At 42.7% G+C, this 27,585-nt stretch overlaps 2 protein-coding genes across 3 annotated transcripts in view; one reads left to right on the plus strand and one right to left on the minus strand.

The window, feature by feature from the left end:
• The window catches only part of EPHA4 (EPH receptor A4), a 166,937-nt gene that overhangs the window by 118,206 nt on the left and 21,146 nt on the right, over positions 1 to 27,585 (minus strand). The window lies entirely within an intron of this gene.
• On the plus strand, positions 1,121 to 2,954 carry LOC103111782 (AP-2 complex subunit mu-like). The gene is given in 2 exon segments (XM_007521122.3): positions 1,121 to 2,006; positions 2,008 to 2,954. Coding segments are annotated over 2 exon segments (1,206 nt in total). The 5' UTR covers positions 1,121 to 1,235; the 3' UTR covers positions 2,443 to 2,954.

Raw genomic sequence — 27,585 nt, forward strand, 5'->3', positions numbered from 1 at the left:
GTCAGAACAGGAAGCGAAAAGGATGTGATCACGCTGTTACTTTCACCTGCCTTCATGTTTCACATTACCCATTAGGGAGGAAACGGCAGTGAACATTCTCTAACATGAAACATTTGATCACCGTCAGAAGTAAATTCTAGAACGGAGCCACACAGCAGTGGGTAACCAGGGTGGGCAGACTGGGAGCTCGGGATGGGTTAATATCTGTGCCCAGCATGTGTCAGCTTGCTGCTGCAGAACAGAACCCTGGAGGGAGGAGACCTGGGGCCTGAGGACCTTGCAAGCTTCCTTTTCAGGGACAAAGCAAGTACCAGAAAAAGGTACTGGCTTTTAAATCCATTATATCTGTGGGCTAAGAACTAGGCATGTATGGTTTATGGATGGACGACAGGAGGAATTCTGTTCCCTGGCTCTCCTAGTTGTGTTTAGTCCTGTGAGAGCTAGGAAGAGAAGAATTACAGCAGCCCATTGTGGTCCGCAGAAGAGCAGTTCTCCTTATCATCCCCAAAGCAGTACATCATTCACACAGTCCACAGTCCACTACTGGATAAATCTGATTCGCTGAAGTCCCTCCTCAAACCCCGCTCCCCCCCGCCCCTCACACACACACACACACAGTATCCTGGAAGTCCTGTCATCATCGGCTGGAAGTTGTTGAAGATAGAGTTGATACCTCAAAGTTCTGGAAATTAACTTGGGCTGCCTTTAAGTCTCATGATCAGTTCCAGAGATCCAAGTGACAATCAAATTATGAAATAATTGGTTGCATCAATAAGTAGGTTCTAAGACCAGTCAAGGAAGGAAGATCAAAATCGAATTATTGCTTGACTGGCTAGAATTCAGATGGTATAGCACTAAAATTGCATGCCCGAGTCTCCTGTTCTAACCCCAAGGTTCCATGGTGAATTCACCCGCGTATCCATGTGAAAAATATAACAGAACCATTATTTTAAAAGTCCAAGTCAAAGGACCAAATGGTGACACATCTGGTGGAGCCCATACTTCACCATGTAGGAGGGCCTGGGTTCAAGTCCAAAGTCCTCACCTGCAGTGGAAACCATGAGTGGTGGGACAGTCAGGTGTCTTCCCCATCCCATCTCTCTCTCCCTAACAAAAGGAAAGAAAAAACAAACAAAAAAAACAAAGGGAGGAGAGCGGCCGGGCCGGCCGGGCCGGGGGCCGCAGACACCAGGTCCGTTCTCAGAGCGATGGGCTGCGGAGACTGAGCTGCCGCCATGATTGGAGGCTTATTCATCTACAATCACAAGGGGGAGGTGCTCATCTCCCGAGTCTACCGGGATGACATCGGTTTCTTTCATGTCAAGCGGTCCAACATCTGGCTGGCTGCTGTCACCAAGCAGAATGTCAACGCCGCGATGGTCTTTGAGTTCCTCTACAAGATGTGTGACGTGATGGCTGCTTACTTCGGCAAGATCAGCGAGGAGAACATCAAGAACAACTTTGTCCTCATCTACGAACTGCTGGACGAGATTCTGGATTTTGGTTACCCACAGAACTCGGAGACGGGCGCCCTGAAAACTTTCATCACCCAGCAGGGCATCAAGAGCCAGCATCAGACGAAGGAAGAGCAGTCCCAGATCACCAGCCAGGTGACTGGGCAGATCGGCTGGCGGCGGGAAGGCATCAAGTATCGGCGGAATGAGCTCTTTCTGGATGTGCTGGAGAGCGTGAACCTCCTCATGTCTCCACAGGGGCAGGTGCTGAGCGCCCACGTGTCTGGCCGTGTGGTGATGAAGAGCTACCTGAGCGGCATGCCTGAGTGCAAGTTTGGGATGAATGACAAGATCGTCATCGAGAAGCAGGGCAAAGGCACCGCCGACGAAACAAGCAAGAGTGGGAAGCAGTCTATCGCCATCGACGACTGCACCTTCCACCAGTGCGTGCGGCTCAGCAAGTTCGACTCGGAGCGCAGCATCAGCTTCATCCCACCAGATGGCGAGTTTGAGCTCATGAGGTACCGCACCACCAAGGACATCATCCTGCCTTTTTCGCGTGATCCCGCTGGTGCGTGAGGTGGGCCGGACCAAGCTGGAGGTCAAGGTGGTCATCAAGTCCAACTTTAAGCCCTCACTGCTGGCTCAGAAGATCGAGGTGAGGATCCCCACCCCACTCAACACTAGCGGGGTACAGGTGATCTGCATGAAGGGGAAGGCCAAGTACAAGGCCAGTGAGAACGCCATCGTGTGGGAGATCAAGCGCATGGCTGGCATGAAGGAATCACAGATCAGCGCGGAGATTGAGCTGCTGCCCACCAACGACAAGAAGAAATGGGCTCGGCCCCCCATTTCCATGAACTTTGAGGTGCCATTCGCGCCCTCTGGCCTCAAGGTGCGCTACTTGAAGGTGTTTGAGCCGAAGCTGAACTACAGCGACCATGACGTCATCAGATGGGTCCGCTACATCGGCCGCAGCGGCATTTAGGAGACCCGCTGCTAGCCGCCCAGTGGGCAGCCAGCCTCCCTCTGCCCGCCCTCCTCCACAGGCCCAGGTGCCCCTGGCCACCGCCGCACACCAGTCTCATCTCCCTCCTGCTTTGCTCCTCCCTTCTGCACCAGCCCCCGAGTTTAGGCCTGGACCAAGCACACTGCGAGCGGGACTAGTGGCGCCATCCCCAGGCCCCCTCTGGGAAGGGTGGTTTCTGGGGCTCCCACTCCTCCATTGTCTGTCTGACCTGGCTCCCACCAGGCTCTTGAGTTCTGTGACCAAAAAGATGGGCCCCCTCCACTCCCCTCCCCTCTAGCCACATCTCTCAGGAGTGGGAGGGTCAGCTGCCCTTCACCTCAGAGCTCCCCCCAAAGGCCAGTAACAGATCCCCCAGCCCTCGGTCCCTACTCTGCTTTGGGATAGTGTGAGCTTCATTTTGTACACGTGTGACTTTGTCCAGTTATGAACCCAATAAACTCTGTAGACTGGAAAAAAAAAAAAAAAACAAAGGGGAGGGTTATGGGGGCACTGAGAATGGCAGTGTCATCACGCAGTCACTGAACCCCAGAGATATCCCTGGCAGTAAAGAAATGTCCAAGTCCAGTAAGGACCTCTATATACATTCAGTATTTAAACAGCAAAATACCAAGGAAAGGTAAGTTTTCTCTCAGAGACAAAAAACACCAAAACCTACGTAAATAATGTTGAGACTGGTTGGCTCATTGCTGTGATACAGAGTAACAGACTAGCCACTCCAAGGCCTCCACCATCCTCATTGTCTGTTACATTCTTCAAAGCTTTAGACTTGCTTCTGCTTGCAACAGCCGTCTGTGTGTGCCGAGCTTAGACAGTTGACATGTCTGTATCTCAAAAATCCTCTTTCAAAGAACGTATGCAATATATGTCTATATAAATAAATAAATACATATTTTTTTTTTACAAAATTCCTAGAACTCCTCAGATATCAAGGTCATCACCAGTGGAGGAAAACCAAATATTTTAGTTCAAGATGGAACCAGTAGAGAAAGAAAACTATGCATATTGATTCCTTAAACAGATAAGCACTTATTCCTTCAACTTGTGGAGCAATGTGGCCAGGTGAAAAAGCACAATTTTAATAGAGGGGAAAAAAAAAAAAAGACCATGAGCAATATACAAAAAACAACTATCCTATCCACCTGTCGGCACTAAACCTCTATCTGGTGCAAATAAAGTCTTTGTATTTAGATAGGGATTATGTAGATGCCAATTTGGCTTGTTTGCACATTTTTTGTTACTGTTGCTACTATTATTTTGTCAGAGCACTGCTCGGCTCTGGCTTACTGTGGTGCTAGAAACTGAAACTGCACTGGTCTCATACATGAAAATCTACTGTCTTACCAATGGTGCCACCTCCCCAGCCCTATGATATATATATATATTAAAATAACAGCTATTCAGGCCTAAACAGGATTCTGTCTTTGTGCAAAGGTCAAGGTGATTTTCCCCTAAGGTAATAAGGATTTTTATTTGGCAAAATTTGAAAGGCATTTGTGAGATCTCACCATTCCTAGATGCTTTTTCATTCAAATAGAGATACAAAGAAAGAGTTAATTTCCTCTATTGCCATAACACTTCCTATGTGGTGCCGGGGTTTGAAATAAGGCTGTGGGGAGTCGGGCGGTAGCGCAGTGGGTTAAGCATACATGGCGCAAAGCGCAAGGACCGGCAGAAGAATCCCGGTTCGAGCTCCAGGCTCCCCACCTGCAGGGGAGTCGCTTCACAGGCGATGAAGCAGGTCTGCAAGTGTCTATCTTTCTCTCCCCTTCTCTGTCATCCCCTCCTCTATTTCTCTGTGTCCTATCCAGCAACGACAACATCATCAACAACAATAATAATAGCTACAACAAAAAAAGGGCCACAAAAGGGAAAATAAAAAATAAAATTTATATATATATATATATATATATATATAATCTTTATTTACTTATTGGATAGAGACAGCCAGAAATTGAGAGGAAAGGGGAGATAGGGAAAGAAACAGAGTTTCATCATCTGTGAAGCTTTCCCTTTGCAGGTGTAGACCTGAAGCCTGAACTCCCTGTGTATTGTAATATGTGCACTCAATCAGGTGCTCCACTACCCAGCCCCAAGACAAATGTTTTCTGGGTAAGGAAGAAATGAATGAGAAGATTCCATGAGCTCAATTTCCCAGTGAATATGTGTCAGGAGCAAGAACCTTTTACAACCTTATTTATCTATTGATCAAGGGAATAAGTAGTATTCTTTCAAAGGCAGACCAAATGAGATGAATGAGACGTGGAGAGGTGTTTGCAAGGGAACTTTCAACCATCAATCATGTGCTGGGAGATAGTGTAGTTGTTAGGCAAAGAGCCCTCCATGCCTGAAGCTACAAGTCCCAGGTTCAATCCTCAGCACACCATAACCCACAGTAGAGCAAGGCTCTGGGAAAAGAAAAAAAAGTCATCACAGACATTTTTCAGTATCCTACAGAAAGGTGATCTAGTTCTCATGATTAGACTCTTTGGCTTGCTAATTAGGCGCATGATTTATTTATTACTATACGTAGAGATTGCCAACTTCCAGTTTCTACTCTAGGAACAAACATCTCTGAGTTCTTTTATGACCTTCCAGGAAAAAAAGCAGGAGAGTCAGGGTAGTCAGGCCAGAATTGACTGTTGTTATGTTATCCAAAAGATAAGAAATCATAGGTCAGGGAAATTGGTGTAGACACTATGGAACACCTCCAATTGGTCAACAAGATATGCAAATGAGGCAGTGCATTCCACAGGGACCAATGGGAAAAGGCTTTTTAACTGTCCCCACCCAATATCTGCAGAAGGGAGAAGGAAGATGAAAACTGATTCAAAGACCACTGAGGTTAGTGCTTATGGTGAGGAACATTTGTCTCTGTGTAAGCTACTTCCTGTTCTTTCCATTGCTAATGAAATCTAGCCTTGATTGACTCTTGGGGGTCCCCCTGCTTCTTTGGAGTAACTACAAGTGGTGAGGCCCTCCAGCACACCTGAGCATAAGTCACAGGACCTGAAGAGAGAGAGAGAGAGAGAGTTCAAGGAGAAGAATTGTGACACTCCATAATGACTGTAGCAAGCTCTACCCAAGCACTCAATAGACTTCTGAATTCATAAACTATTATGTTCCACTTATCCACAAGTGGTTCTGGAAATTTTCAACACCCTGGTCCTACTGCTGGTGTTGGCTCTAATCATGTTTTCATCTGCTGGTCCTCTTGGCTAATCCACCACCAGTCCTATGCTAAAAACAAATCTTGCTTTTAACTGGAATGCTATGTTAACTCCAGAAAACTCTGAGATTTTTCATGTGCAAAAGATCTAACAATGACATGTAAGAAACATCTCTGATCTAGAAGAAGTATCTTTCACAAGGGGCTTATTATTGCCTGGAATGACCTTCTTTGGTGTGGTTATGTTAGATCCAGAGAAATTCCCCACATGTTAGAAAGGAGAGAACAAGCAACCTACTGGAATTATTCCTGGAATCCAAAGTCAATTTATTGATGCTATCCAAACTCCCAGTAGCTGGTGCTGATATTTAATTAACTCTTCAGAATCAAGACCACAGTTGATTGACAGTTGAGCATATAATTTTATGGACATTAACTATCTGAACAGCTTTCAATTTCTGGATAGCTGTACTTCCAGTTACTGTTCCTCTATTCAAGGAACAGTTTTGATAGGTAACCACTGGCATTCATCACCAGAGATAAAAGCCCAGAAAGAAATTGACTTTTCACCAGCTTACTCATAGGGTATTCTCACATCTACTCACAGGGCATTCTCACACCTACAGAAAGTAACAACCAAGTGAAAACCTCCAAGAAACATTCCAAATCTAAATAAACATCACCATCCTTTCTTTATTGGCCAGAAGGACCCATCCACAAGGTAATAAAACATCAATCAAGGCAAATCAAAAGGATCCTTCCCCTCTCCGCCTTCAAACAACTGATGTTTTTCTTTTGTTTAAATAAAGTCAATCACCTTTTAAATAGAACCTTCTAATCACCTTTCCCCTTGGGCCCTCCTTATCTTTGATTTCTGCAAGCCTAAAGAGCTTGACCAAAGATTTTAGTAAACATTTCAAATCTTCCTATCTATGGCCCATTACCTTTAGTGGGGAAAAAAAAATATCTAGATCTCTTGAGACCAATGGTCCACAAGATAATAAGTAATCAAGGACTATCCAGAGAAGGAGTAAAAGAAAGACCCAGGGGTGGAGGGACCTCTGCCTATCAAAGTCAAGTGAAAATCTACAGCTCCAGGGCTTGGCATCCTGTTCATAGCTTAAGGGACATTCATTCCTCTAAACACCTCTATTCATCCACATTTTATCAGGTTCCTCTTCATGTAAGCCTTTGCAGATAACTCCAGGCTACAGAGATGAAGCTTTCAGATTTCCAGGGAAACTGCACTTATTATCCTATCATGCATTTAGATGCTTAAAAGTCAAAAGGTACCCCTTAGATGAACTATTCCGGGTAATTATTTTCTAGATGAGAGAATTGATTGGGGAAGCTAAGGAATTAGTCAGATAATTGGATATTTCCAGAGCAGATTATAAGATCACTCTTTTTCAACTCTAAATTATTTCTCTCCTCAATAAAATAACATTCTAGGTCTTTTGAGAGCTTGGGATTTTACATGAGAAATTATTCTAAATAAATTTACTCTTGTCACCTTTCCATAACTACTCAACCTCCAGTCGGAGCCTTTCAAAGCTCTGCAGTAAACCCTTAACATTCTTAAAAGGTTTTTCACAGGACCTCCATTAGTTCCTAAATGAGAAAGAGCTCTCTCTCTAAAACTCGACTTGGTCAATTTCCTCATTTCTGGAAGGAGGTTACTCTGCCCCCGGTTTAGGATAATTGGAAGGGTCATATGTGGACATGAACCACATACCAGCAAAACAAGGGTGCACTGAGAGGGAGCACAAAATCTAGTTTGAGGTTATAAATCAGTAGTGGCACTTCTCAGGTTGAATCCAGAACTGAACAGGTTGCTTTGTTTCTCTGGACCTTCACTTCTTCAAGTTGAAAAGGAGATGCAAATAGTCACTAAGTCACCAAGTTGGGGGGAAGGGCTGCAAAGGAAATAAGGTGTCTAGCATAAAGTATTGAATGGAGACCTCAACACAAAATGATTTAAGTTAATACCTAAAGAAGAAAAGGAGAAGGAGGAGGAGGAGGAGAGAAAAGAATTGGAGGACAGAAGAAATAAATCACTGGGAGTCTGGCGAAGTGGGTTAAGTGTCTTCCCCTCCTCTCTCCATTTCTCTCAGTTTTATCTAACAAGGACGACATCAATAACAATAATAACTACAACAATAAAACAACAAGGACAACAAAAGGGAATAAATAAATAAATAAATATTTTGAAAAGAAGAAGAAGAAGAAAGACAGCACTGTATTTTGTAGGTCTTTTGAGTTATTTTACTGCATGTTCATTTATACATATACCCATGTCAATAGCAGCCATATGTAGTTGTGGGCTCTAAACAGTCAGGATTCAACAGGGACAAACAGAACTCCACAAGGAAGTTACACACCGAGGATGGGAGCTAAAAATTAAGTATGCTGGGGAGTCAGGTTAAGTGCACATGGCACAAAGCGCAAGGGCCTGCATAAGGATCCCGGTTCCAGCCCCCGGCTCCCCACGTGCAGGGGAGTCGCTTCACAGGTGGTGAAGCAGGTCTGCAGGTGTCTGTCTTTCTCTCCTCCTCTCTGTCTTCCCCTCCTCTCTCCATTTCTCTATGTCCTTTCCAACAACGACAACATCAATAACCACAACAATGTTAAAAAATAAGGGCAAGACAAAAAAGGTGGGGAATAAATAAATAAATATAAAAAATATTAAGCATGCTGAAAAACTATCATGTCTTTATTCCTCATATCACCATGACTTGAAAACTTTTTTAAGCTACATATAAAGCAGGTAAAAAGTTAACTTATGCAGAGTTTTGAATTTGCAATCATTATTGTTACCTAAAAAAAAATTCACATGACTCTGTTTGATCTTCTCATCCATTAACAACTATGTCTACAGAGTATTTGATTTCCAAAAATCAAAATCTACCTTAGGAGAATACTCTCCAGTATTCTCTGGGCACAGTTGAAAAGAATTAAATTTGAAGAAGGTCCAAAGATAGAACCACGTTATCTTGAGTAACTATCAAGATATTCACTTATATGGTTTTTATTTTGCTTGAAGACTCTGCATTTGATTTTTTTTTTTTTCCTTCCAGGGTTATTGCTGGGGCTTGGTACCTGCACTACAAATCCTCTGCTTCTGGAGGCCATTTTTTCCCTTTTGTTGCTATTGTTGTTGTTGTTGTTGTTGTTACTATTGCTGTTTTGTTGTTGGCTAGGACAGAGAGAAATCAAGAGAGGAAAGAAGACAGAGTGGGGGAGAGAAAGATAGACACCCTCAGACCTGCTTCACCACTTGTGAAGTGACTCCCTCCTGCAAGTGGGGAGCCGGGGGCTAGAACCAGGATCCTTAGGCAAGTCCTTGTGCATCAGGCCATGAGCCTTTAACCCACTGCACCACCACCCAGCCCCCTGCATTTGCTTCTTTAAAAAAGCTCATGTTATACTTCAGAGTTACAAGACCTTTGTTTAAGAACACTGCCCAGTGAAACTGAGCCTGTTGGAAGCACAATGAGCAATTTATTGAACTGAACTGAGAACCTAAAGCAGACTGGAATGAAATAGATGTGTCAGTTGGGTTATAAGTCTTCTACTCTATGGCACAAATGAAAATCTCCTTAGGGATACAGCTCTACCTGTAATTTATTTCTACATTATTCTTATGTGTGAGATTATTTTTGGCATGTTAATATATTGTCAAAGAATTCCAATCTAGTGACATGACAAAAAGCTGTATTTCACTTTGAAATGCAAAAAAAAAGTGCGAAAATCAATTGAATTATGTATCAATGGCAAGCATAAAGATAACCAGTGTACTCTGAACAATATCATTTTTCTACAAAGATTAGCAGCCTGGCACTAGTAGATTAATTACTGGAGTTTTATTCTCACTATTATAATCATCTGATTTTGCTGAAGGCGGCAAGGGGAGGGGGGAAAAGGGACACCAAGTTCCCTTTTCCCCAAATAGAGGGATTTGCCAGAATCCACATAATTCAGATGATTGACTTCCTTTCTTGGCACTTGACTAAACCCATGAGTTTGTGCTGGCAAATAAAATAAGTGCTGAAAGTTGAAGTCACTCTTTGATATAGTAAAGAAACCCACAGAAAATTGAGCCTTGGTTACACTCTTTAAATTTATGACATATTCAGTATTGCAACAAGATAGTGACGAATGCTGATTTCTGACTGAAAGTGCATAATAAAGTCTATGAGCACACTTCAAAAATCAATGGGTGGTTTATAAATAAACACAACTACAGTGGCTTCTTCTATTTTTCCCCCCTATAATATATTGCTTTTCATTCATTTCAGTGATCACAGTGGACATCCAGAGCAATGAAAGGCAGAGTGAGCTGTATGGTGGTGTTCTGTCTAACACACTTAGTCTTGAAGAGCTCAAACACTGCTACTGGAAGGCCATGCAAAGTGTGCTCACGAGACAAGGGTAGGTATTCATCCCAGGGGATAAAGTAGCGTCTAATATACAGGGATGGGGGTGCGGCCCATCAGTAAAATATCCGCCTTGCTGTCCAACAAGAGATGATGAGTGGCTTAGCAAGTTGTGGTCTATATACACAATGGAATACTACTCAGCTATAAAAAAAGATGACTTCATCATTTTCAGCCGATCTTGGATGGACCTTGAAAAATTCATGTTAAGTGAAATAAGTCAGAAACAGAACGATGAATATGGGATGATCTCACTCTCAGGCAGAAGTTGAAAAACAAGATCAGAAGAGAAAACACAAGTAGAACCTGAACTGGAATTGGCGTATTGCACCAAAGTGAAAGACTCTGGGGTGGGTGGGTGGGAGAATACAGGTCCAAGAAGGATTCAGAGGACCCAGTGGGGGTTGTATTGTTATATGGGAAACTGGGGAATGTTATGCATGTACAAACTATTATATTTACTGTTTAATGTAAAACATTAATTCCCCAATAAAGAAATTAATATATATATGTACATATATATGTATATCCACCTTGCGTGACTAAAGTTGTGGGTTCAGTGCATGTCGATATGTATAACAGCAGTGCTCTGAGCTCTCTAGTTCAATATCTCTTTGTAAAGAAAGAGAAGGAGCAGAAGGAGGAGGAGGAAGAGAAGGAGAAAACAAGGGAGTCAAAAGATCCTTCCAGGGTCAGATGGTAGCACAGTGGACTAAGCGCCTGTGGCGCCACCAGCATAGGGATCCCAGTTTGAGCCCCTGGATCCCCACCTGCAGGGGAGTTGCTTCACAGGTGCTGAAGCAGGTCTGCAGATGTCTGTCTTTCTCTCTCCCCCTCTGTCTTCCCCTCCTCTCTCCATTCCTCTCCGTCCTATCCAATAACAATGACAACAATAATAATAACCACAACAATGATAAACGGTGAAAAAATGGCCTCCAGGAGCCTGAACCCCAGCAATAACCCTAGAAGCAAAAAAAAAAAAAAAAAAAAACCCAAAAACAACAGCTTGCACACATATGTGGCTGGGTTCAAACCAAAGCTTTAAACTCCTGGGAAGGTGTCAGCCCTCCCCGCCAAGCAAAGTATGTATATATGTAGAGAGAGAATATGAAATGAGCTGGGAAGTGGTTCCGTGATCTCACACATGCAAATGTTCCGGCACACTTCCCAGCACTGCATAGAAAATGGATTTATTTACAAATACATAAATGAGTGAAATGAGGCAACAACCCAGTGGTAGCTAACAGTACTAGCAGTCATCATCATCCTAGTAGTAAGCGTAGCCGCGGTCAGTTGTGCCAAGAGTCAGTATTTGTTAGGTGATTACTCCGTTCCAGGCAAAGTCAGGTGTCCAGCAAGTATTTGCATGCTGCGTCCATAGAAAGACCTTGCGAAGCAGGAACTATGTATAACAAGCCGAATTTTGTATATGCGTACACTAAGCACTGAGGAACACATCTGCCTAAAGTCAAACAGCTTCTAGCTGTAAGGCGCTTACCGGGTAATACAGGAAAATATTACCTGTGACCTGAAAGCGGAAATCTGCCAACAGAAAGCACAGACATGACATTAAGGAATGCATCAAAATATCCTAGAGAGTTGGGAGGCAGGAGAAAGGGCTGTTGAAGCAGGAGCTTGAAGCATGTGCCCAATAGTGACAAGCAGGAAGGCTGGTGGGACTGGTGGAAATGTGTGGGTAAAAGCCCAGCAGCCCAGGAGCGCAGCGGGTTAAGCGTAAGGGGCGTGAAGCGCAAGCACCTGCGTAAGGATCCGGGTTCCAGCCCCCGGCTCCCCACCTGCAGGGGAGTGGCTTCACAGGCGGTGAAGCAGGTCTGCAGGTGTCTGTCTTTCTCTCCCCTTCTCTGTCTTCCCCTCCTCTCTCTATTTCTCTCTGTCCTATCCAACAATGACATCAATAACAAGAACAGTAGTAACTACAACAACAATAAAAACCAAGAGCAACAAAAAGGAAAATAAATAAATATACCTTTAAGAAAAAAAAAAAAAAAGCCCAGCAGCCCAATGCTTAGAGCAGTGAGGAAATAGTCCAGAAAGAGCTGGGGCCACCTTTTCTAGCAGGGCCATATGGAAGTTTCAAAGTAGGAGCATCCCATGATCCACCCTTAGCAAGAAGATCTCTTAACCGTAGGATGTACCTGTGTGTTAGTTAGTACATAACCACCACCACCACCCCCACCCCCCCCCCCGTCCGATGTAGAACCACCCTCCATCCTGAAGGCTGGACAGGTTTAAGAGACACAGATGGGAGAGAGGCGATTAGAATTATGTCCCTGGGAGTCAGGCTGTAGCGCAGCGGGTTAAGCGCATGTGGCACAAAGCGCAAGGACCAACGTAAGGATCCCAGTTCAAGCCCCCGGCTCCCTACCTGCAGGGGAGTCGCTTCACAGGCGATAAAGCAGGTCTGTAGGTGTCTATCTTTCTCTCCCCCTCTCTGTCTTCCCCTCCTCTCTCCATTTCTCTCTGTCCTATCCAACAACCAACAATGACAACAATAATAACTACAACAATAAAACAAGGGCAACAAAAGGGAATAAATAAATAAATAAATATTAACAAAAAAAGAATTATTCCCCTATTCAATTTCGTTTCTTAGCATTGCCTATTTTTAAATAGGTTTAATAAATTGTCTCTAAAGAAAGCAACATTCAGCTGCTGATTTTGTGATTAGCAGTTTCTAGATGGGAAACCTGCTGCAGGCTGGGAAATACACCACTTTCTTTCCTTTTTAAAATTTTTTTTTAAAGCAAATTATCTTTATTGGATAGAGACAGTCAGAAATAGATAGGGTAGGGGGAGATAGAGAGAGAAAGAGAAAGAGAGACTCCCATAGCCTTGCTTCACTACTTACAAAGCTTAAGCTTTCCCCCTGCAGGGCTCAAATGGGCTTAAAGGGGCTCAAACCTGGGTCCTTGTGCATTGACATGTGTGCTCAACCAGGTGCACCACCACCTGGCCCTGGATACACCAATTTCTGTAATGTTACTTTTCCCTTTCTTTCTTTCTTTCTTTCTTCCTTTCTTTCTTTCTTTCTTTCTTTCTCTCTCATTCTTAACTATGTTTATTTGTTTATTGGATGGAGACAGCCAGAAACCAAGAGGGTAGGAGAGACAGAGAGGGAGAAAGAGATACACCTGCAGCCTTGCTTCACCACTTGCAACACTTTCCCTCTGCAGGTGGGGACTGGAGGCTGGAACCCAGGTCCTTGCAAATTGTAATATATGCACCCAAACAGGTGTGCCACCTCCAGGCCTCTAGTATTTTTACTTCCTGATAGAAGTAAATAAGATCACCACCACCGGGCAGAAAACCTCACAAATGTGTCCTGGAGCCCCGCCCCACTAGGGAAAGAGAGAGACAGGCTGGGAGTATGGATCGACCCACCAATGCCCATGTTCAGCTGGGAAGCAATTGAAGCAATTACAGACCTTCCACCTTCTGCATCCCATAAGGATCCTGGGTCCATACTCCCAGAGGGATAAAGAATAGGAAAGTTATCAGGGGAGGGGAGGGGATGCAGAACTCTGGTGGTGAGAATTGTGTGGCATTTTACCCCTTTTATCCTATGAGTTTGTTGATAATTTCTATTTTTTTTTATTTATTTAACTTTTTTAATATTTATTTTATTTATTTATTCCCTTTTGTTGCCCTTGTTGTGTAACTTTTTTTTTTTATAGAATTGCTTTTTTTTTTTTTTTTGCCACCAGGGTAATCGCAGTGCCTGCATTACGAATCCACTAATCTACTGCTCCCAGAGGCCATTTTCCCCATTTTGTTGCCCTTGTTGTTGTCCTTATTATTATTGTTTTCATTGCTGTTGTCATTGTTGCATAGGATTGAGAGAGGAGGGGAAGACAAAGAGGGGGAGAGAAAGACAGACACCTGCAGACCTGCTTCACCGCTTGTGAAGCGACTCCCCTGCAGGTGGGGAGCTGGGGGCTCGAACTGGGATCTTCACGCAGGTCCTTGTACTATGTGCCACTTGTGATTAACCTGCTGTGCTACCGCTCGGCCCCCTCTATTTTTTAATTTTATAAATAAACTGAATTTTAAAAAGTTGTTGAAATATATATATATATATATATATATATATATATATATATGAAGTAAATAAGATCAATGAGCAAGTTTAAGTCATTTGGTCAGTGGAAATGTAGTCACCATGCAGGATTTTTATGATCAATGCATCATTCCCCACCCCTCCCATCTTGCTTTATTTTTTAATAGAGATACATCTTTTAAGAACGGGTTTTTAGAATCTGTGGACATACAACAAGGTCTCCCCCCCCTCCTTTTTGTAACCAACCAGAGTTCTCAGCACAAGCTCAGGAAAATAGTGAGAGAATTTTTATTGACTCTGTGGGTGGGAGGAGCACTGCTAAATTATTATAATCTTAAAATTATAAGGGAGCAGAGCAGTTATTCCAGTCTGTCTTTCCAGCAAGGATACTGGCTAAAGCTCCTTTAACTAAAGACTCCCTCTAGTTTCTGCTTAAACTCTTCGCTGGCAGAGAGCTTCCTACTTATCTTTGATGAGTTAGCTGTCCGGGCTTGTGGAAACCTCTGTAGCATAGACAACAGAAGAGTGGAAGTAACTGGAATCCAAGGGGATTAGATCAAAAGAAACTTGACGAGGGGCCAGCTCAGTATCCAAAAGTCTATGGAGAAAATGAAGTCTTGATTTGGGACCACATCCGATTCATACTTCCGGCGAAAGAGCCGAGAACGGGAGGCAGGTCGGGAGAAGGTACCATTCTAAGCAGCCTGATGATTCAGAACACAGTGTGGGGTTGAGAAATAGTGTATGACACCCTGGAGAAAGAGAACAGCAAGATCATTCATAGAGGATTTGGGGGTCACAGCCGAAAGTGCCGGTGTCCCAGTGGAGAACTGAAATGCTAAGCTGGTAAAAGAAGTAGTTGTGGTTTCTGGACTAATGAAATATGTGGGCTTGTAACCTCACAAGCCCGTGAATTCCAGTATCACCCTAAGCAGGACAGGAATGCAGCCTGTAACAGCCAATGGAATCCCTCTCCTGCACAGAGGAGATTCTGAGGCTCCCAACAAGCCTTTTCCAGGGTCTATGCCAGAAGCAGGAAGGAAAAGTCAAAAGGGTTGTAAATGCACAGGAAGCTGAGAGTAAACAACCAGGACTTTCACCAAGGGATTCCAGTTTTTCCTTTCTCTGCATTTCCCCAACCTTCCCTTGTGAGCATTATCAGTTGTATGAATAAAGTGTCCTTCACTTCATAGAAAAGCACAATGTTGATTGCTCAACAATTTGTTTGGCTTCGTATGTTAACTCTCTTTTCAGTCACCAGGTTCCAGATGTCATCAGGATGCCGGCCAGGATTCCCTGGACTGAAGACCCCACCAATGTGTCCTGTGGCTCCGCTTTCCCAGAGACACACCTTACTAGGGAAAGAGAGAGGCAGACTGGGAGTATGGACCGACCAGTCAACGCCCATGTTCAGTGGGGAAGCAATTACAGAAGCCAGACCTTCTACCTTCTGCAAGACCTTGGGTCCATGCTCCCAGAGGGATAGAGAATGGGAAAGCTATCAGGGGAGGGGGTGGGATATGGAGATTGGGTGGTGGGAATTGTGTGGAGTTGTACCCCTCTTACCCTATGGTTTTGTTAATTAATCCTTTCTTAAATAAATTTAAAAAAAGAACCAAAAAAAAGAAAGAAAAGCACAATGTTATTTCTCAGTCTTCTCTTTCTGATAACTAGGAGAGTGAGTTGCAGAAAGCAGGATGGATGTTTCATGTGCAAGAAAATGCAGGCTTGGTTTCACGGTCCTAGGAGACTTTACCCACTTGGACATGACAAACTTTTTCAGGGTAGAGACTGTGTTAAGGATTCTCTCTGAAGGAGAGAAAAGGGAAAGGAGTAGAGGAAGATGGGAAAGGATATATAGGATTATTCCAGATGTTGTCTGTGTCACTGGAAACACTAACTTGATTTGTTTGCAAAGGGGGGAGAGGATAAACCCAACTGGAGACTTGATGCTTCCTGGTAAATAAAATACGTGGTCCCAGCTGATAAGGGCAGGGAATACTGAGCTCTGGCACTAGAATGACCCAGTTTAAAAGTGTTAAATGCTCTGAAAGGCAACCAGGTGAATTTTAAGCGCAGAGAAACCATGGATGGCACAGAAATCGATGCATCTCACTCCTAAAAGAAGGAGAATTAGACCAGTGCACAGGGGTTTGAACTATTGGTTTCTGAGTGTAGAGGGGTGGTAAAAAATCCACGCAGGGTCCCAGTGGTGGCACAGCTGGTTGAGTGCACATGTTATAATGCATAAGGACCCAGGTTCGAGCTCCTGGTCCCCACCTGCAGAGGGAAAGCTTTTCAAGTGGTGAAGCAATGCTGCAGGTGTCTCTCTGTCTCTCTCCCTATCTCCCCCTTCCCTCTCGATTTCTGGCTGTGTCTGTCCAATAAATAAAATTAAAATAATAAAAAAAATTAAAAGAACAAAATACTTGCATAGCCCAGGAATTCATGTCCCTTTCCAGTGAGTGAAATCCTAAAGACAACTTGGCAAGAAGGTAACACAGCAGTGTCTCAGCGATTCTACAAAAACAACCAGACTCATCAAGCTCATTTTAACAATGCCTTTTTGAAAGGCTGCATTTTCTTGTCTTTTTTTTTTTAAAGATGACTTTGTATCTTTTTTTGTTAAATTTTGCTCACCCCCTTTGGTTGCCCTTGTTGTTTTATTGTTGTTATTATTATTGTTGTTGTTACTGATATCATTTGTTGTTGAATAGGACAGAGAGAAATGGAGAGAGGCGGGGAAGACAGACAAGGGGAAAAAAAGACAGACACCTGCAGACCTGCTTCACTGCCTGTGAAGCGACTCCCCTGCAGGTGGGGAGCCAGGGTCTGGAACCAGGATCCTTAAGCCGGTCCTTTAGCTTCGCACCATATGTGCTAACCCGCTGCACTACATATCCCCCCCTTCCCATATCCCTGAGTTTTAAGAGCAAGGATGCTCCTCAGATAGTGAGAGGGAAAGCTTTTAGCAGATTCAGAGGCAATTCTTTGCATTGGGCAAGTGAACTGTATCATCCTTTCTGTGAAAGGGCTGATGACGTCAACAGCTACCACAGGCAGCCAGAGAATCTGATATTTGTGTCAGGGAGATGGCGCAGTGGATCAAGCATTGGATTCTCAAGTATGAGGTCCTGAATTCAATCCCCGGGATCACATGAACTGGAGTGATATCTGGTTCTTTCTCTTTTTGTCCTTCTATCTTCATGAATAAATAAATAAAATAAAATAAATTGATTTTTCAAATGAAAGGGAAGGCTTTGTTGGCCAGAAAACCTTGATAAGGCAAATCCTTAAAAGGTGTTTTCTCACATACAAGTGCTAATGAGTAAAACTCCCTCCACACTGGGGTTCACTTTCTTAATGAGTGATGCATAGAAAATGAACATAGCAACAAGGGCAACAAAAGGAAATAAATAAATAAATATTAAAAAAAAAGAAAAAGAAAATGAACATGGGAGATGCCAGAGACATTATTCCTCATTTGTTTCCAGCTCAGGTGAGCCTGTATCTCAAAAGTAATCCTTTTTCAATACACATCCACATCATTTTTAAAATAGCTTATTTTTCAGACCAGCAGTTGCTAGGAGAAAAAAAAAAGATGGTTTATTTTAAGGTTTTTCTGGGAGAATATTCAGGGCAACACTGTTGAAACACCAAACCAGAAGCCAGAAGAGTGGATAGTTGGAGAAACTATGAAACTATGGTGGATCCAGCAATAGAAAACTGTAGGCATTAAAGCTGATGTTATGGAGTTCATAGGGATTGATTTGAAAAGATTTGATGATCATACTACATGGTCAATAACTGTGTGTGTGTGTGTGTGTGTGTGTGTGTGTGTGTGTGTACTGGAAGCATGGTAGCCAAAGAGAGAAAACTGGTTCTTGTGATGTGATTACACTGCAGAGGATTCTGTCCACCTTTCATAACTGCATTACGACGTTTTCTAAAACCAGGCATTTCTTGGGATTTTCCTGAGCCTATTAACCTTGAACATACTTTAAAAATCATAGTGACTCTCCCCACCCACCTCCATAAGTTGAGATTTTGTTTGTATACTTAGCAGCAAAAAAAAAAAGTACAATTAAACCAGAGTGGAATACATGAAAACTCTTTCATCTAGTATAGTAAAGTCTTATGAATCAGTCAAAATGTATACATTCACAGTGATTGAAAAATCAACTTGCTTCTTTATCCAAATGGATAATAAATGTCTAAATAAATAATATAGCACGTGTTGCAATAGTAATGGGTACTGCATGCTTTTGTAAGTGAGCAGTGGGAACCAAGGGATAGCTTATTGGCAGAGTATGTACATTACCATGTCTGAGGTCCTGGGTTCAAGACGTGACACCACATGGTGACACCACAATATTATGAGAAGCTCTAGAGGTGGTAGTGGTCTGCGGGCAGCACAGGGCATTCTATATCTCATCTAATCTTACATGGAATTTCACTTCCCCCAAATGAAGATATTTCGAAACTTTAGTTATATGAGGTCATAAGAGTGGAGTTCTAGCCCCATAGAGTTGATGTCCTTCCAAGACAAGGAAAAGAAACCAAAACTATCTTTCTCTCCGTCCACAGATGAAAAGTCATTTGAGGACAGAGGGAGAAGTTCTCTGCTTAAAGACCAGGAAGACAGTCTTCACCAGAAACCATTCCTAAAAGCACCTTAATACTGGACTTCTAGTCTCCAGGACCAATAAAATACACTTTCTTACTTAAGCCAAACAGTCTTCAGTATTCTATATTACAGTCTAAGTTGACTAAGGTATTTCCCAAAGAGTATTGCAGTACAGCCTTTAAAAAGTTTACTCTCAGGGGGTCGGTGGGTAGCACAGTGGGTTAAGCTCACTTGGTGTGAAGCACAAGGACCTGCGTGCGTAAGGATACCAGTTCAAGCCCCCCGGCTCCCCACCTGCAGGGGAGTCACTTCACAGGTGGTGAAGCAGGTCTGCAGATGTCTTTCTCTCCCCCTCTCTGTATTCCCCTCCTCTCTCCATTTCTCTCTGTCCTATCTAACAATGACGACATCAACAACAACAAAAATGATAACTACAACAACAATTTAAAAAGGGGGGTAACAAAAGAGAAAATAAATAAATATTTTTAAAAGTTCATTCTCATTCTCTCTCTCTTTCTCTCTCTCTCTCACTCTCTCTACCTCCCAGATTATTTGGGGGGCTTGGTGCCTGTACTACAAACCCACTGCTCTTGTCTGCCACTTTTTATTGGACAGGACAGACAGAAACTGAGAGAGGAGGGAAAGATAGAGAAGGAGAAAGATCAATACCTGCAACCTGCTTCATCACTTGTGAAGTAACCACCCTGTAGGCAGGGAGCCAGGGGTTTGAACCAGGATCCTAACACAATCCTTGTTCTCTGTACTATGTGCACTTAACCCAGTGGGTCACCAACCAGCCCCCAAAAGTTCATTTTCTTAAAGAAAAAAATCAGAACTGAAAACCACATGAAAATATGACCCTCCTCCTTAACTGAGTTAGCAAGGGCCTTCACCATTCACCCGTACACTCATACATTGCACATTTAGCAAGTTATTACTTAAAGAGTCCCCCACTCTGTCTATGAGACCGTCATCCCTTAAAAAGGTCTCTTCCTTGTTGATTATGTTCAGTGAACTAAGGAAGTGAAAGACAACTACTGGATGGTTCCACTCATGTGGCACAGAAAGAACAGAAACACATGAACTTGTAAAAAAATAATAATAATAACAAGAAGTAGAAGGAGAATGAGCAGGAGAAACAGTCAACTTCTCTCAAACTTTGTGAGAAGTGTGGAGGTTGGGGTGGGGGGGACAGCATCCATTTGATGGTGAGTGTGGTATAAAACTATACCCCTGTCATTTTAGAATCTTGTAAACCACTATCAAATCATTAATAGTTTTCTTTTTGAAAAAATATTTCCTTTATTTATTCATGCATTAGATAGACACAGTTCAATTCCCAATGTCATATGTGCCAGAGTGGTACTCTGGTTCTCTCATAGAAACATTAACTAGTAAATTAGTCTATCAATTAATTAAAAGCCTTTTAGGACTGGGAGATGAGATGGCTCACTGCTAGAGCACATCCTTGCTTGTTTGTGTAGTGGCTTGAGTTCAATTCCCGGCACCGCATGAAAATGAAGATTATGGGGAGTCGGGCGGTAGCGCAGTGGGTTAAGTGCAAGTGGCGCCAAGTGCAGGGACCGGCATAAGGATCCCGGTTCCAGCCCCCGGCTCCCCACGTGCAGGGGAGTCGCTTCACAGGTGGTGAAGCAGATCTGCAGGTGTCTATCTTTCTCTCCCCCTCTCTGTCTTCCCCTCCTCTCTCCGTTTCTCTCTGTCCTATCCAACAACAACGACAGCAATAACCACAACAATAACTACAACAGTAATAAAAAGACAACAAGGGCAACAAAAGGGAAAATAAATAAATAATTTTTTTAATGAAGATTATGAACAAACACTAGATATGATAGAGCAGTGCTTCAGTAGTTGCTATGTTGATGCAATGGCCTCCTTTATTGATTTATATATATTGATAACCAGTAGGAAACCTAATGTTAAACACTGTTGGCTTTAAAGACCAGCAAATCTTGCTACCAGGACAATTAGCCATTTAGGATGTGATTGGAGTTTGATGCAGAGAGATCCATCTACTCCACAGAAGTCACAGGTAGCAATCCACTGGGGAAGGGTAGAATGGATGGATAGGGCAGAGGAGAGAAAACAGCCCACTCTTTACACACTTCCTATCACCTTTCTCCTCTTCTTTATTACATAGAAATGTTCACTGCCATCTCCTTTTGCATACATTTGCAAACAAACAACCAAGTATTTAAAGCTAACTGGATCAGCTTTAAAACATGTGCCCAACATTTGGATTATTAAAAGTTCATCAGTTTCCTATTTGGTATGGTTTTCCCGGATTTATTGGACAACATTTGAGAAATCAAATTCTCATTTAGCTAAATTGCCCTCCTGTTAGAATAAGATGGCAGGGGAGATAGCGTAGCCGTTATGCAAACAAACTCTCATGCCTGAGGCTCTGAGATATCAGGTTCAATCCCCAGCACCGTCATAAGCCACTGCTGAGCAGTGCTCTGGTAAAATAAAACAAAACAAAACAAAGAATAAGACAGTGTTCTGTTTTCTGTCGACTTAAGCTTATACCCGCAACCCCCTTTCTCTGTGGTGCTATAGAGTCAGATTAAGAAGGGACTTGCTCAATAACATTCTGACAAGATCTGCAGCCTTGAGAATCGTGATCACAGTTTTTTGTTTTTTTTTTTTTACAAGGTCATTTGAAAGAACACAAAGGGTTCCCATTGGTAGATGAGTGCTTGACAGATCTTGGGAGTAAATAACAGGGCACTGTTTACACACGTCTATAACTTGGGCATTTTAAATATTATTTGTGCCTTGGAAGAATGCAAGGTGGATACCATATTGTTCCTCGGCTTCGGCAGAAGTTTCTTTTCTTTGAAATGGCTGTAACCCAGGGAAAAGTATCGTACAGAGCTGGTGGGTGTGGAAGTTACAGCCAGTCTATCTGGTTTCAAATCCTCCTCTGTAATCTACACAGCTGCAGGCATCTTCAATGGCGTTACCTTGCCCAACTGTACATCTGGGCAAATAGCAGTACCTGCCTTTTAAGGCTGTTTTAGAAGTAAAGAAATTAAAGCCAGCAGAGTACTTGGGGGGTGGCCATCAGGACACAGGCTATTGTAAAAGGCCAGCCATTCCTTCAGTACACACCCCACCTCCTTCAAGGATGCCTTGTGAGGAAACACATGCCGCTGATGTGGAGACCACTACAGGGGCACAACTAGATAGATGTAAGGGAAATGAAACGAGCAGGCGAGAGAGACTCCGTAATGGTTCTGCAGAAGACTTCCATGCCCGAGGCTCTGAGGTTCTAATCTTCACCCCCAGCACCATCCTAAAACCAGAGCTAAGCAGGGTTCTGGTCTCAGCACTCTGTATCTTTCTAATTAAATAAAGAAGGCACATAAATAAATATTAAAAAATAAATAAATAAAAACAAGGGAACTGGGCTAACTGAAGAGATTTCTTTTTTTTTTCTTTTTTAGACTTAATTTTTTTATTATTTTTTTCATTTGTTTGATAGCGATAGCCAGGTATCAAAAGGGGGACAGAGGCTGTAGCGCAGCGGATTAAGCGCAGGTGGCGCAAAGCACAAGGACCGGCATAAGGATCCTGGTTCGAACCCCGGCTCCCCACCTGCAGGGGAGTCGCTTCACAGGCGGTGAAGCAGGTCTGCAGGTGTCTGTCTTTCTCTCCTCCTCTCTGTTTTCCCCTCCTCTCTCCATTTCTCTCTGTCCTATCCAACAATCAACAATGACAACAATAATAACTACAACAATAAAACAACAAGGGCAACAAAAGGGAATAAATAAAATAAATATTAAAAAAAGGGGGGGACAGAGAGGAATAGAGAGAGCGATTACCTGCTACACCAACTGTGAGGTTTTTCTCCTTGCAGGTGGGGACTGGGGGCTTGAACACGGACCCTTGCACACAATAGCATGTGCACTCAACCAGGTGCACCGCCAGCAGTCTCCCCCTCCTACTTTTTTCTAAACTATGAAATCCCTGTCCTTCACCAGACAGAAAATAGGGAATACTTACAACAAAAGACTGCAAAGACCCTGCTACCCAACTATCTTAAGACTGCAAAGCTGTAAGTAATCTTACAGTTTGTCTAATCTAGAATTCTAAATCTGATGTGAGCCTCCATGTCCAAGGCATCTGAGCTGTTACAGTAACTGCAGGATGCCATGGGTTCTTACTTAGTTCTTAGGAATCACCAGGGAATGATATATATATTTTTTTATAAATGCAGGCCTATTAGGCCAGGACAGAGCTGTGTGGTAAGACAGTCCTCAAGGAAAGTCCCACTTCAAATGACAACAGTGCTCTCCTTGAGACACAGAAACCCTCTAATTTATCTATCTATCTATCTATATCTATATATCTATATATCTATATATCTATATATCTATATATCTATATATCTATATATATATAAATAACTTAGAATCAAGAAGGTGGGGTGTGAGTGGGGGAGACCACAGCATTTAAAACTCCTTCAATGCAATGGAGGCCAGGTTTGAACCTGGGTCATGATGCACGTGGCAAAGCAACACACTATCTTAGTGAGCTATTCCACCACCTGGAACTCTATTATTATTATTATTATTATTATTATTATAGTATCCTTATTTATTTAATAGAAACAGAAGAGGGGAGGGGAGATAGAGCACTACTCAAAAGCTTCCCCTTCTGCAAGTGGGTCCCGGGGCTCAAACCTGGCTCCTTGGGTGTTGAGTTCAACCAGGTGTGCCACCACCCGGCCCCCAGCTGGAATTCTCTTTATCCTGTGCAGAGGATACGTCAATAGCTTGGGGGTCACCAAGCCCTTGGGGAATATTTCAAGTGACACAGAGATCATATCTCAAATGCACACCCACACTCTATCTTTACCTCAAATATTGGACAGTTTTTCCTGAGAGAAAGTGACAACAATGAAATAACAGATACCTTCTAGTCTCCTGTTTACTGTAGCCCATGGAACAATTTGAGTTTGCTTGAGGAAACAACAACAACAAAAAAAAAAAGAAACTGAACCAATCCTCAAAAACCAACAACAACAAAGCACTGGCAGACTACTAAGCCACAGTCATCACTATAAGGAACGCAAGCTTTTTCTTCAAGAGTGATTTCGTCATTTTATACTCTCTGCCTCTTTGTCTCACCAAAAAGAAAAGCAAAGCATGAGAGGTTTTGAAAACGGTGGATTTGTCACTTCAGAGCTCCTCTCTGTCTTTGCTTTTCTCACTCGATATGAAACAGAAGCAAAACCAGGGCTGCTCAGAGTGGTGGCATCCACACTCTCTCTTCAGTCAAACGCAGCTTTCCCTAATGGGATATTAAAATTTTTTTCTCAACTAGACTCTCATTAACAGGCAGGCTTCTGATTCATGAGTCGCTTAAGCAAGCCGGTGCACTGCCACTTCCAGGTTTAACGACCCCATTACCTTTAGCTTCTATGGGTAAGACCTAAACAAGTCATGAGAACGCTCAATGACGTGATTATGGATGTGAGCTCTGTGGCCATCTTTGCTTTTCCCTGTCACGTCAGAGCAGAGGCTGGGAAGAATCCAAATCAAAGTCAAAGGACATGTCGGCTGTGTGGGATTTGAAAAGCCATTCAGGGAATTTGAAAAGCAACTGCACAGCCTCACAGCCAGTCTCCCTTTTCTGTGGTGGTTGTGCTTTTTTACGGAAGCCTAACAAGTGTACAGAAAAGGGTCCAAATCCTAAAGTGTACTGTCTTAAGTTTCAGGGGCCAATCTCAATGGCAAAGACCTTTCAAACTTATAAAGAAAAGCTAGTTATGCACAGTAACTTTCTGCAATGTTAATTTTTTTTTTAAAAAAAGAAAACTATGACAATGAGTGATTAATCAACCATAATACTAAATCTCGCTCAAGATTGGAAAAAGAAAGAAGAATATCTAGGCTAATACTACTTGGACATTTATCACAGATTCAGAAGAAAATAATGATACAAATATCTGTGCTCAGGCTAGAGAGACAACATAACAGCCATGAAAAAAGACTCTCATGCCCAAGGCACCAAAGGGCCCAGGCACCACTATAAGCCAGAGCTAAGTAGTGCTCTGATTAAAAAGAACAAAAAACAAAAGTCTATATTCAGTCAGCACTGAATGGATGCCACTTCCTCGGTGAGACATATAGGTTTTGTCTTTTCTAATCCTAAGTGAATACCCATAGGGCAGACGCCTTCACTTCCAAATCACAGGGAAGCACTCATGTTGAAAACAACACACCAGCCCCTAGTCACACTACAAGTGGCAAAGTTCTTATTCCAAAACTCTTGACTTTTAGCCACCATCTTCAAGTATTGATAGAATGCAAGAAATTGTCAAAATATCACTGCCACCGGAAATGGTATTTTTCTACAATGCCAAATGTTTACGGCTTGTTTTAGAAAGAATTAAGAATTACAACCTCCTGATATAATTACTTTGAAAAGTACAACTCAAAAGTCTATATCTAGGAGATACTTGCAGTAATTTCACAAATCTATTCTTTCTGAACAATCTTTAAACTTTGGAAATAGAATACTAAGGAAATAGTTTATTGAAGAAAGAGAGACACATTAGAGCTGTCTATCACTGAAGATGGTCATGATTTGCAATCTTTTCCTATTTGTTGATACTGAAATGGGGACCAACGTTGCAAGATAAAGTTCAGAATGAAGGGGCATAACATTCGGAAAGAAATAAAAATAAATTGCTTTTGCAATCCAAACGATTAGTCCTCTAGAAAACCCTGGAGAATTTACTGAAAAACCTATTAGTATTCACAAGTCAGTCAATAAAAAGATAGGATGCAAGATAAACATACAAAAATCAATAGCTTTCCTGTAGATCAGTGATAACTAGCTACAAGATGTAATGGAAAATATTGGAAACACTAGGGAGTCAGGTGGTAGTGCAACGGGTTAAGCGCACTTGGCGCCAAGCGCATGGATCAGTGTAAGGATCCCGGTTCAAGCCCCTGGCGCCCCGCCTGCAGCGGAGTCGCTTCACAGGTGGTAAAGCAGGTCTGCAGGAGTCTGTCTTTCTCTCCCCCCTCTGTCTTCCCCTCCTCTCTCCATTCTTCTCTCTCCTGTCCAAGAACAAATGGCATCAACAATAACAATAACAACCACAACAAGGGCAACAAAAGGGGGGAAAATGGCCTCCAGGAACAGTGGATTCATGGTGCAGGCACTGAGCCCCAGCAATAACCCTGGAGGCAATATATATTGGGAACACTCAATAAGTTTGTGTTTCTATCATTAGCGACAGTATTAGTCAACAGTCTATTTGGGGGGGTTAGTTTCTTCTGTATATCTGTTTCATTTTGAAAGTATAGTAATGCTTCTAATTTTTTTTATAGCTAGACATTCCTGTTCTTCAATAACAATGCTCCCAGTTGACTTCTTCATTCATATCCATGTATATATGAATGAGAGGAAGAAGGAGAGGGAGAGAGACAGGGAGAGGGAGAGGGAGAGAATGAGGGAGAGAGAGAGAGAGAGAGAGAAAAGTGCACCAAAGCTGCCTCTAATTCAGTGGGGGCTGGGGTTGAACCTGGGTCTTATGCTTGACAAAACAGGCACACTACCCAGGTGAGCTATTTTGGTCATTACCTATCAGTGAACTTTTAAACAAACTTTCATACAACTACAACTACAGAAATCATAATTTAGGATTCTAGTCTTTTCAAGGACCTGTTTCAAAATAACAGAAATAATTAGAGCTGAAACATTTTGTGAATAAGGACCCCAGAATCCCCCATGAAGGTGAAGCTGAATTAAGGAATTGGATTTGTTTTAGTTCCAATAGTCCTTTCACAAGGTAACTTTCTAAATATAAGACTCAGCTTTTCAGATGGCATGTTTTCAAACATTTTTCAGGACTGGTTTTGTTTTTCGCTCATGCCAATACAATGTTCTCCTTTGTCTACCAATGCAAGTTCCATTCTTTTTCCATAGTTGTTTATCTGTTGTCATCATTGAAGACCCACTGCTCCAAGCTGACAATTTTTAGAGAGAGTAAGAAAGAATAGACGAATAAGAAGGAGGAGGAGGAAGAGGAGGAGGAAGAGGACATTGAAGCTTCCTTCAATGCAGTGAGGGCTAGACTCACTCAAACCTGGGTTACTCTCATGGCCCACTATTAAAATGAGCTATCCAGCCAGTCCTAGAACCAATTTTTCAACCCTAGAATGAAAATGGGGCAGTTCCAAAAGAAAATGTGTTCAAAGGAAAGTGGAACATTCGAATACTACGTTGAGCTGTACTTGGCTGGCATCTCATTAGAGCAGAAGGTAATGAAATCTCAGTTTCTCCCATTAGTTAATTAGCACCTTTGCATCGTAAGTACTGGAAGCATTACCCTGTTCATTACCTACAAGTCGACACTCAAAAAACAGGAGCTGCTTATGTATTCTTCCCTATGCACAAGTATGGGGAACCCTTAAAACAATTTTTATTAACTATTCTTCTCTAGGCAAAGGCTAAACAAAATGGAGCTCTTCACAGCCAAGGTAAGTTCAACCAGCAAGTGCTCTTGTATTGATCTCTCACTTCTCCAGCTCTTCCCTTCGAATCCTCTCCATAATTACACGAACTTCCAGAGCTTTCCTGAAGCTGTCAATTTCCCTAGCATTTATTTTCAAATGGCCAAGGGAGCAACAGTCTGGGCACTAGATCAAACTGTCAGTGTTCCCCTCTCTGCCATCCTCCATCCTCTCAAAGGCTCCTGGGCACATCTATCAAGGACCTCCTGGGGTTCTTCAAAACTCTTCTCCCTCTTGGT

The sequence above is a fragment of the Erinaceus europaeus genome, chromosome 7 (assembly GCF_950295315.1).
Source record: "Erinaceus europaeus chromosome 7, mEriEur2.1, whole genome shotgun sequence".
Taxonomy (NCBI): domain Eukaryota; kingdom Metazoa; phylum Chordata; class Mammalia; order Eulipotyphla; family Erinaceidae; genus Erinaceus; species Erinaceus europaeus.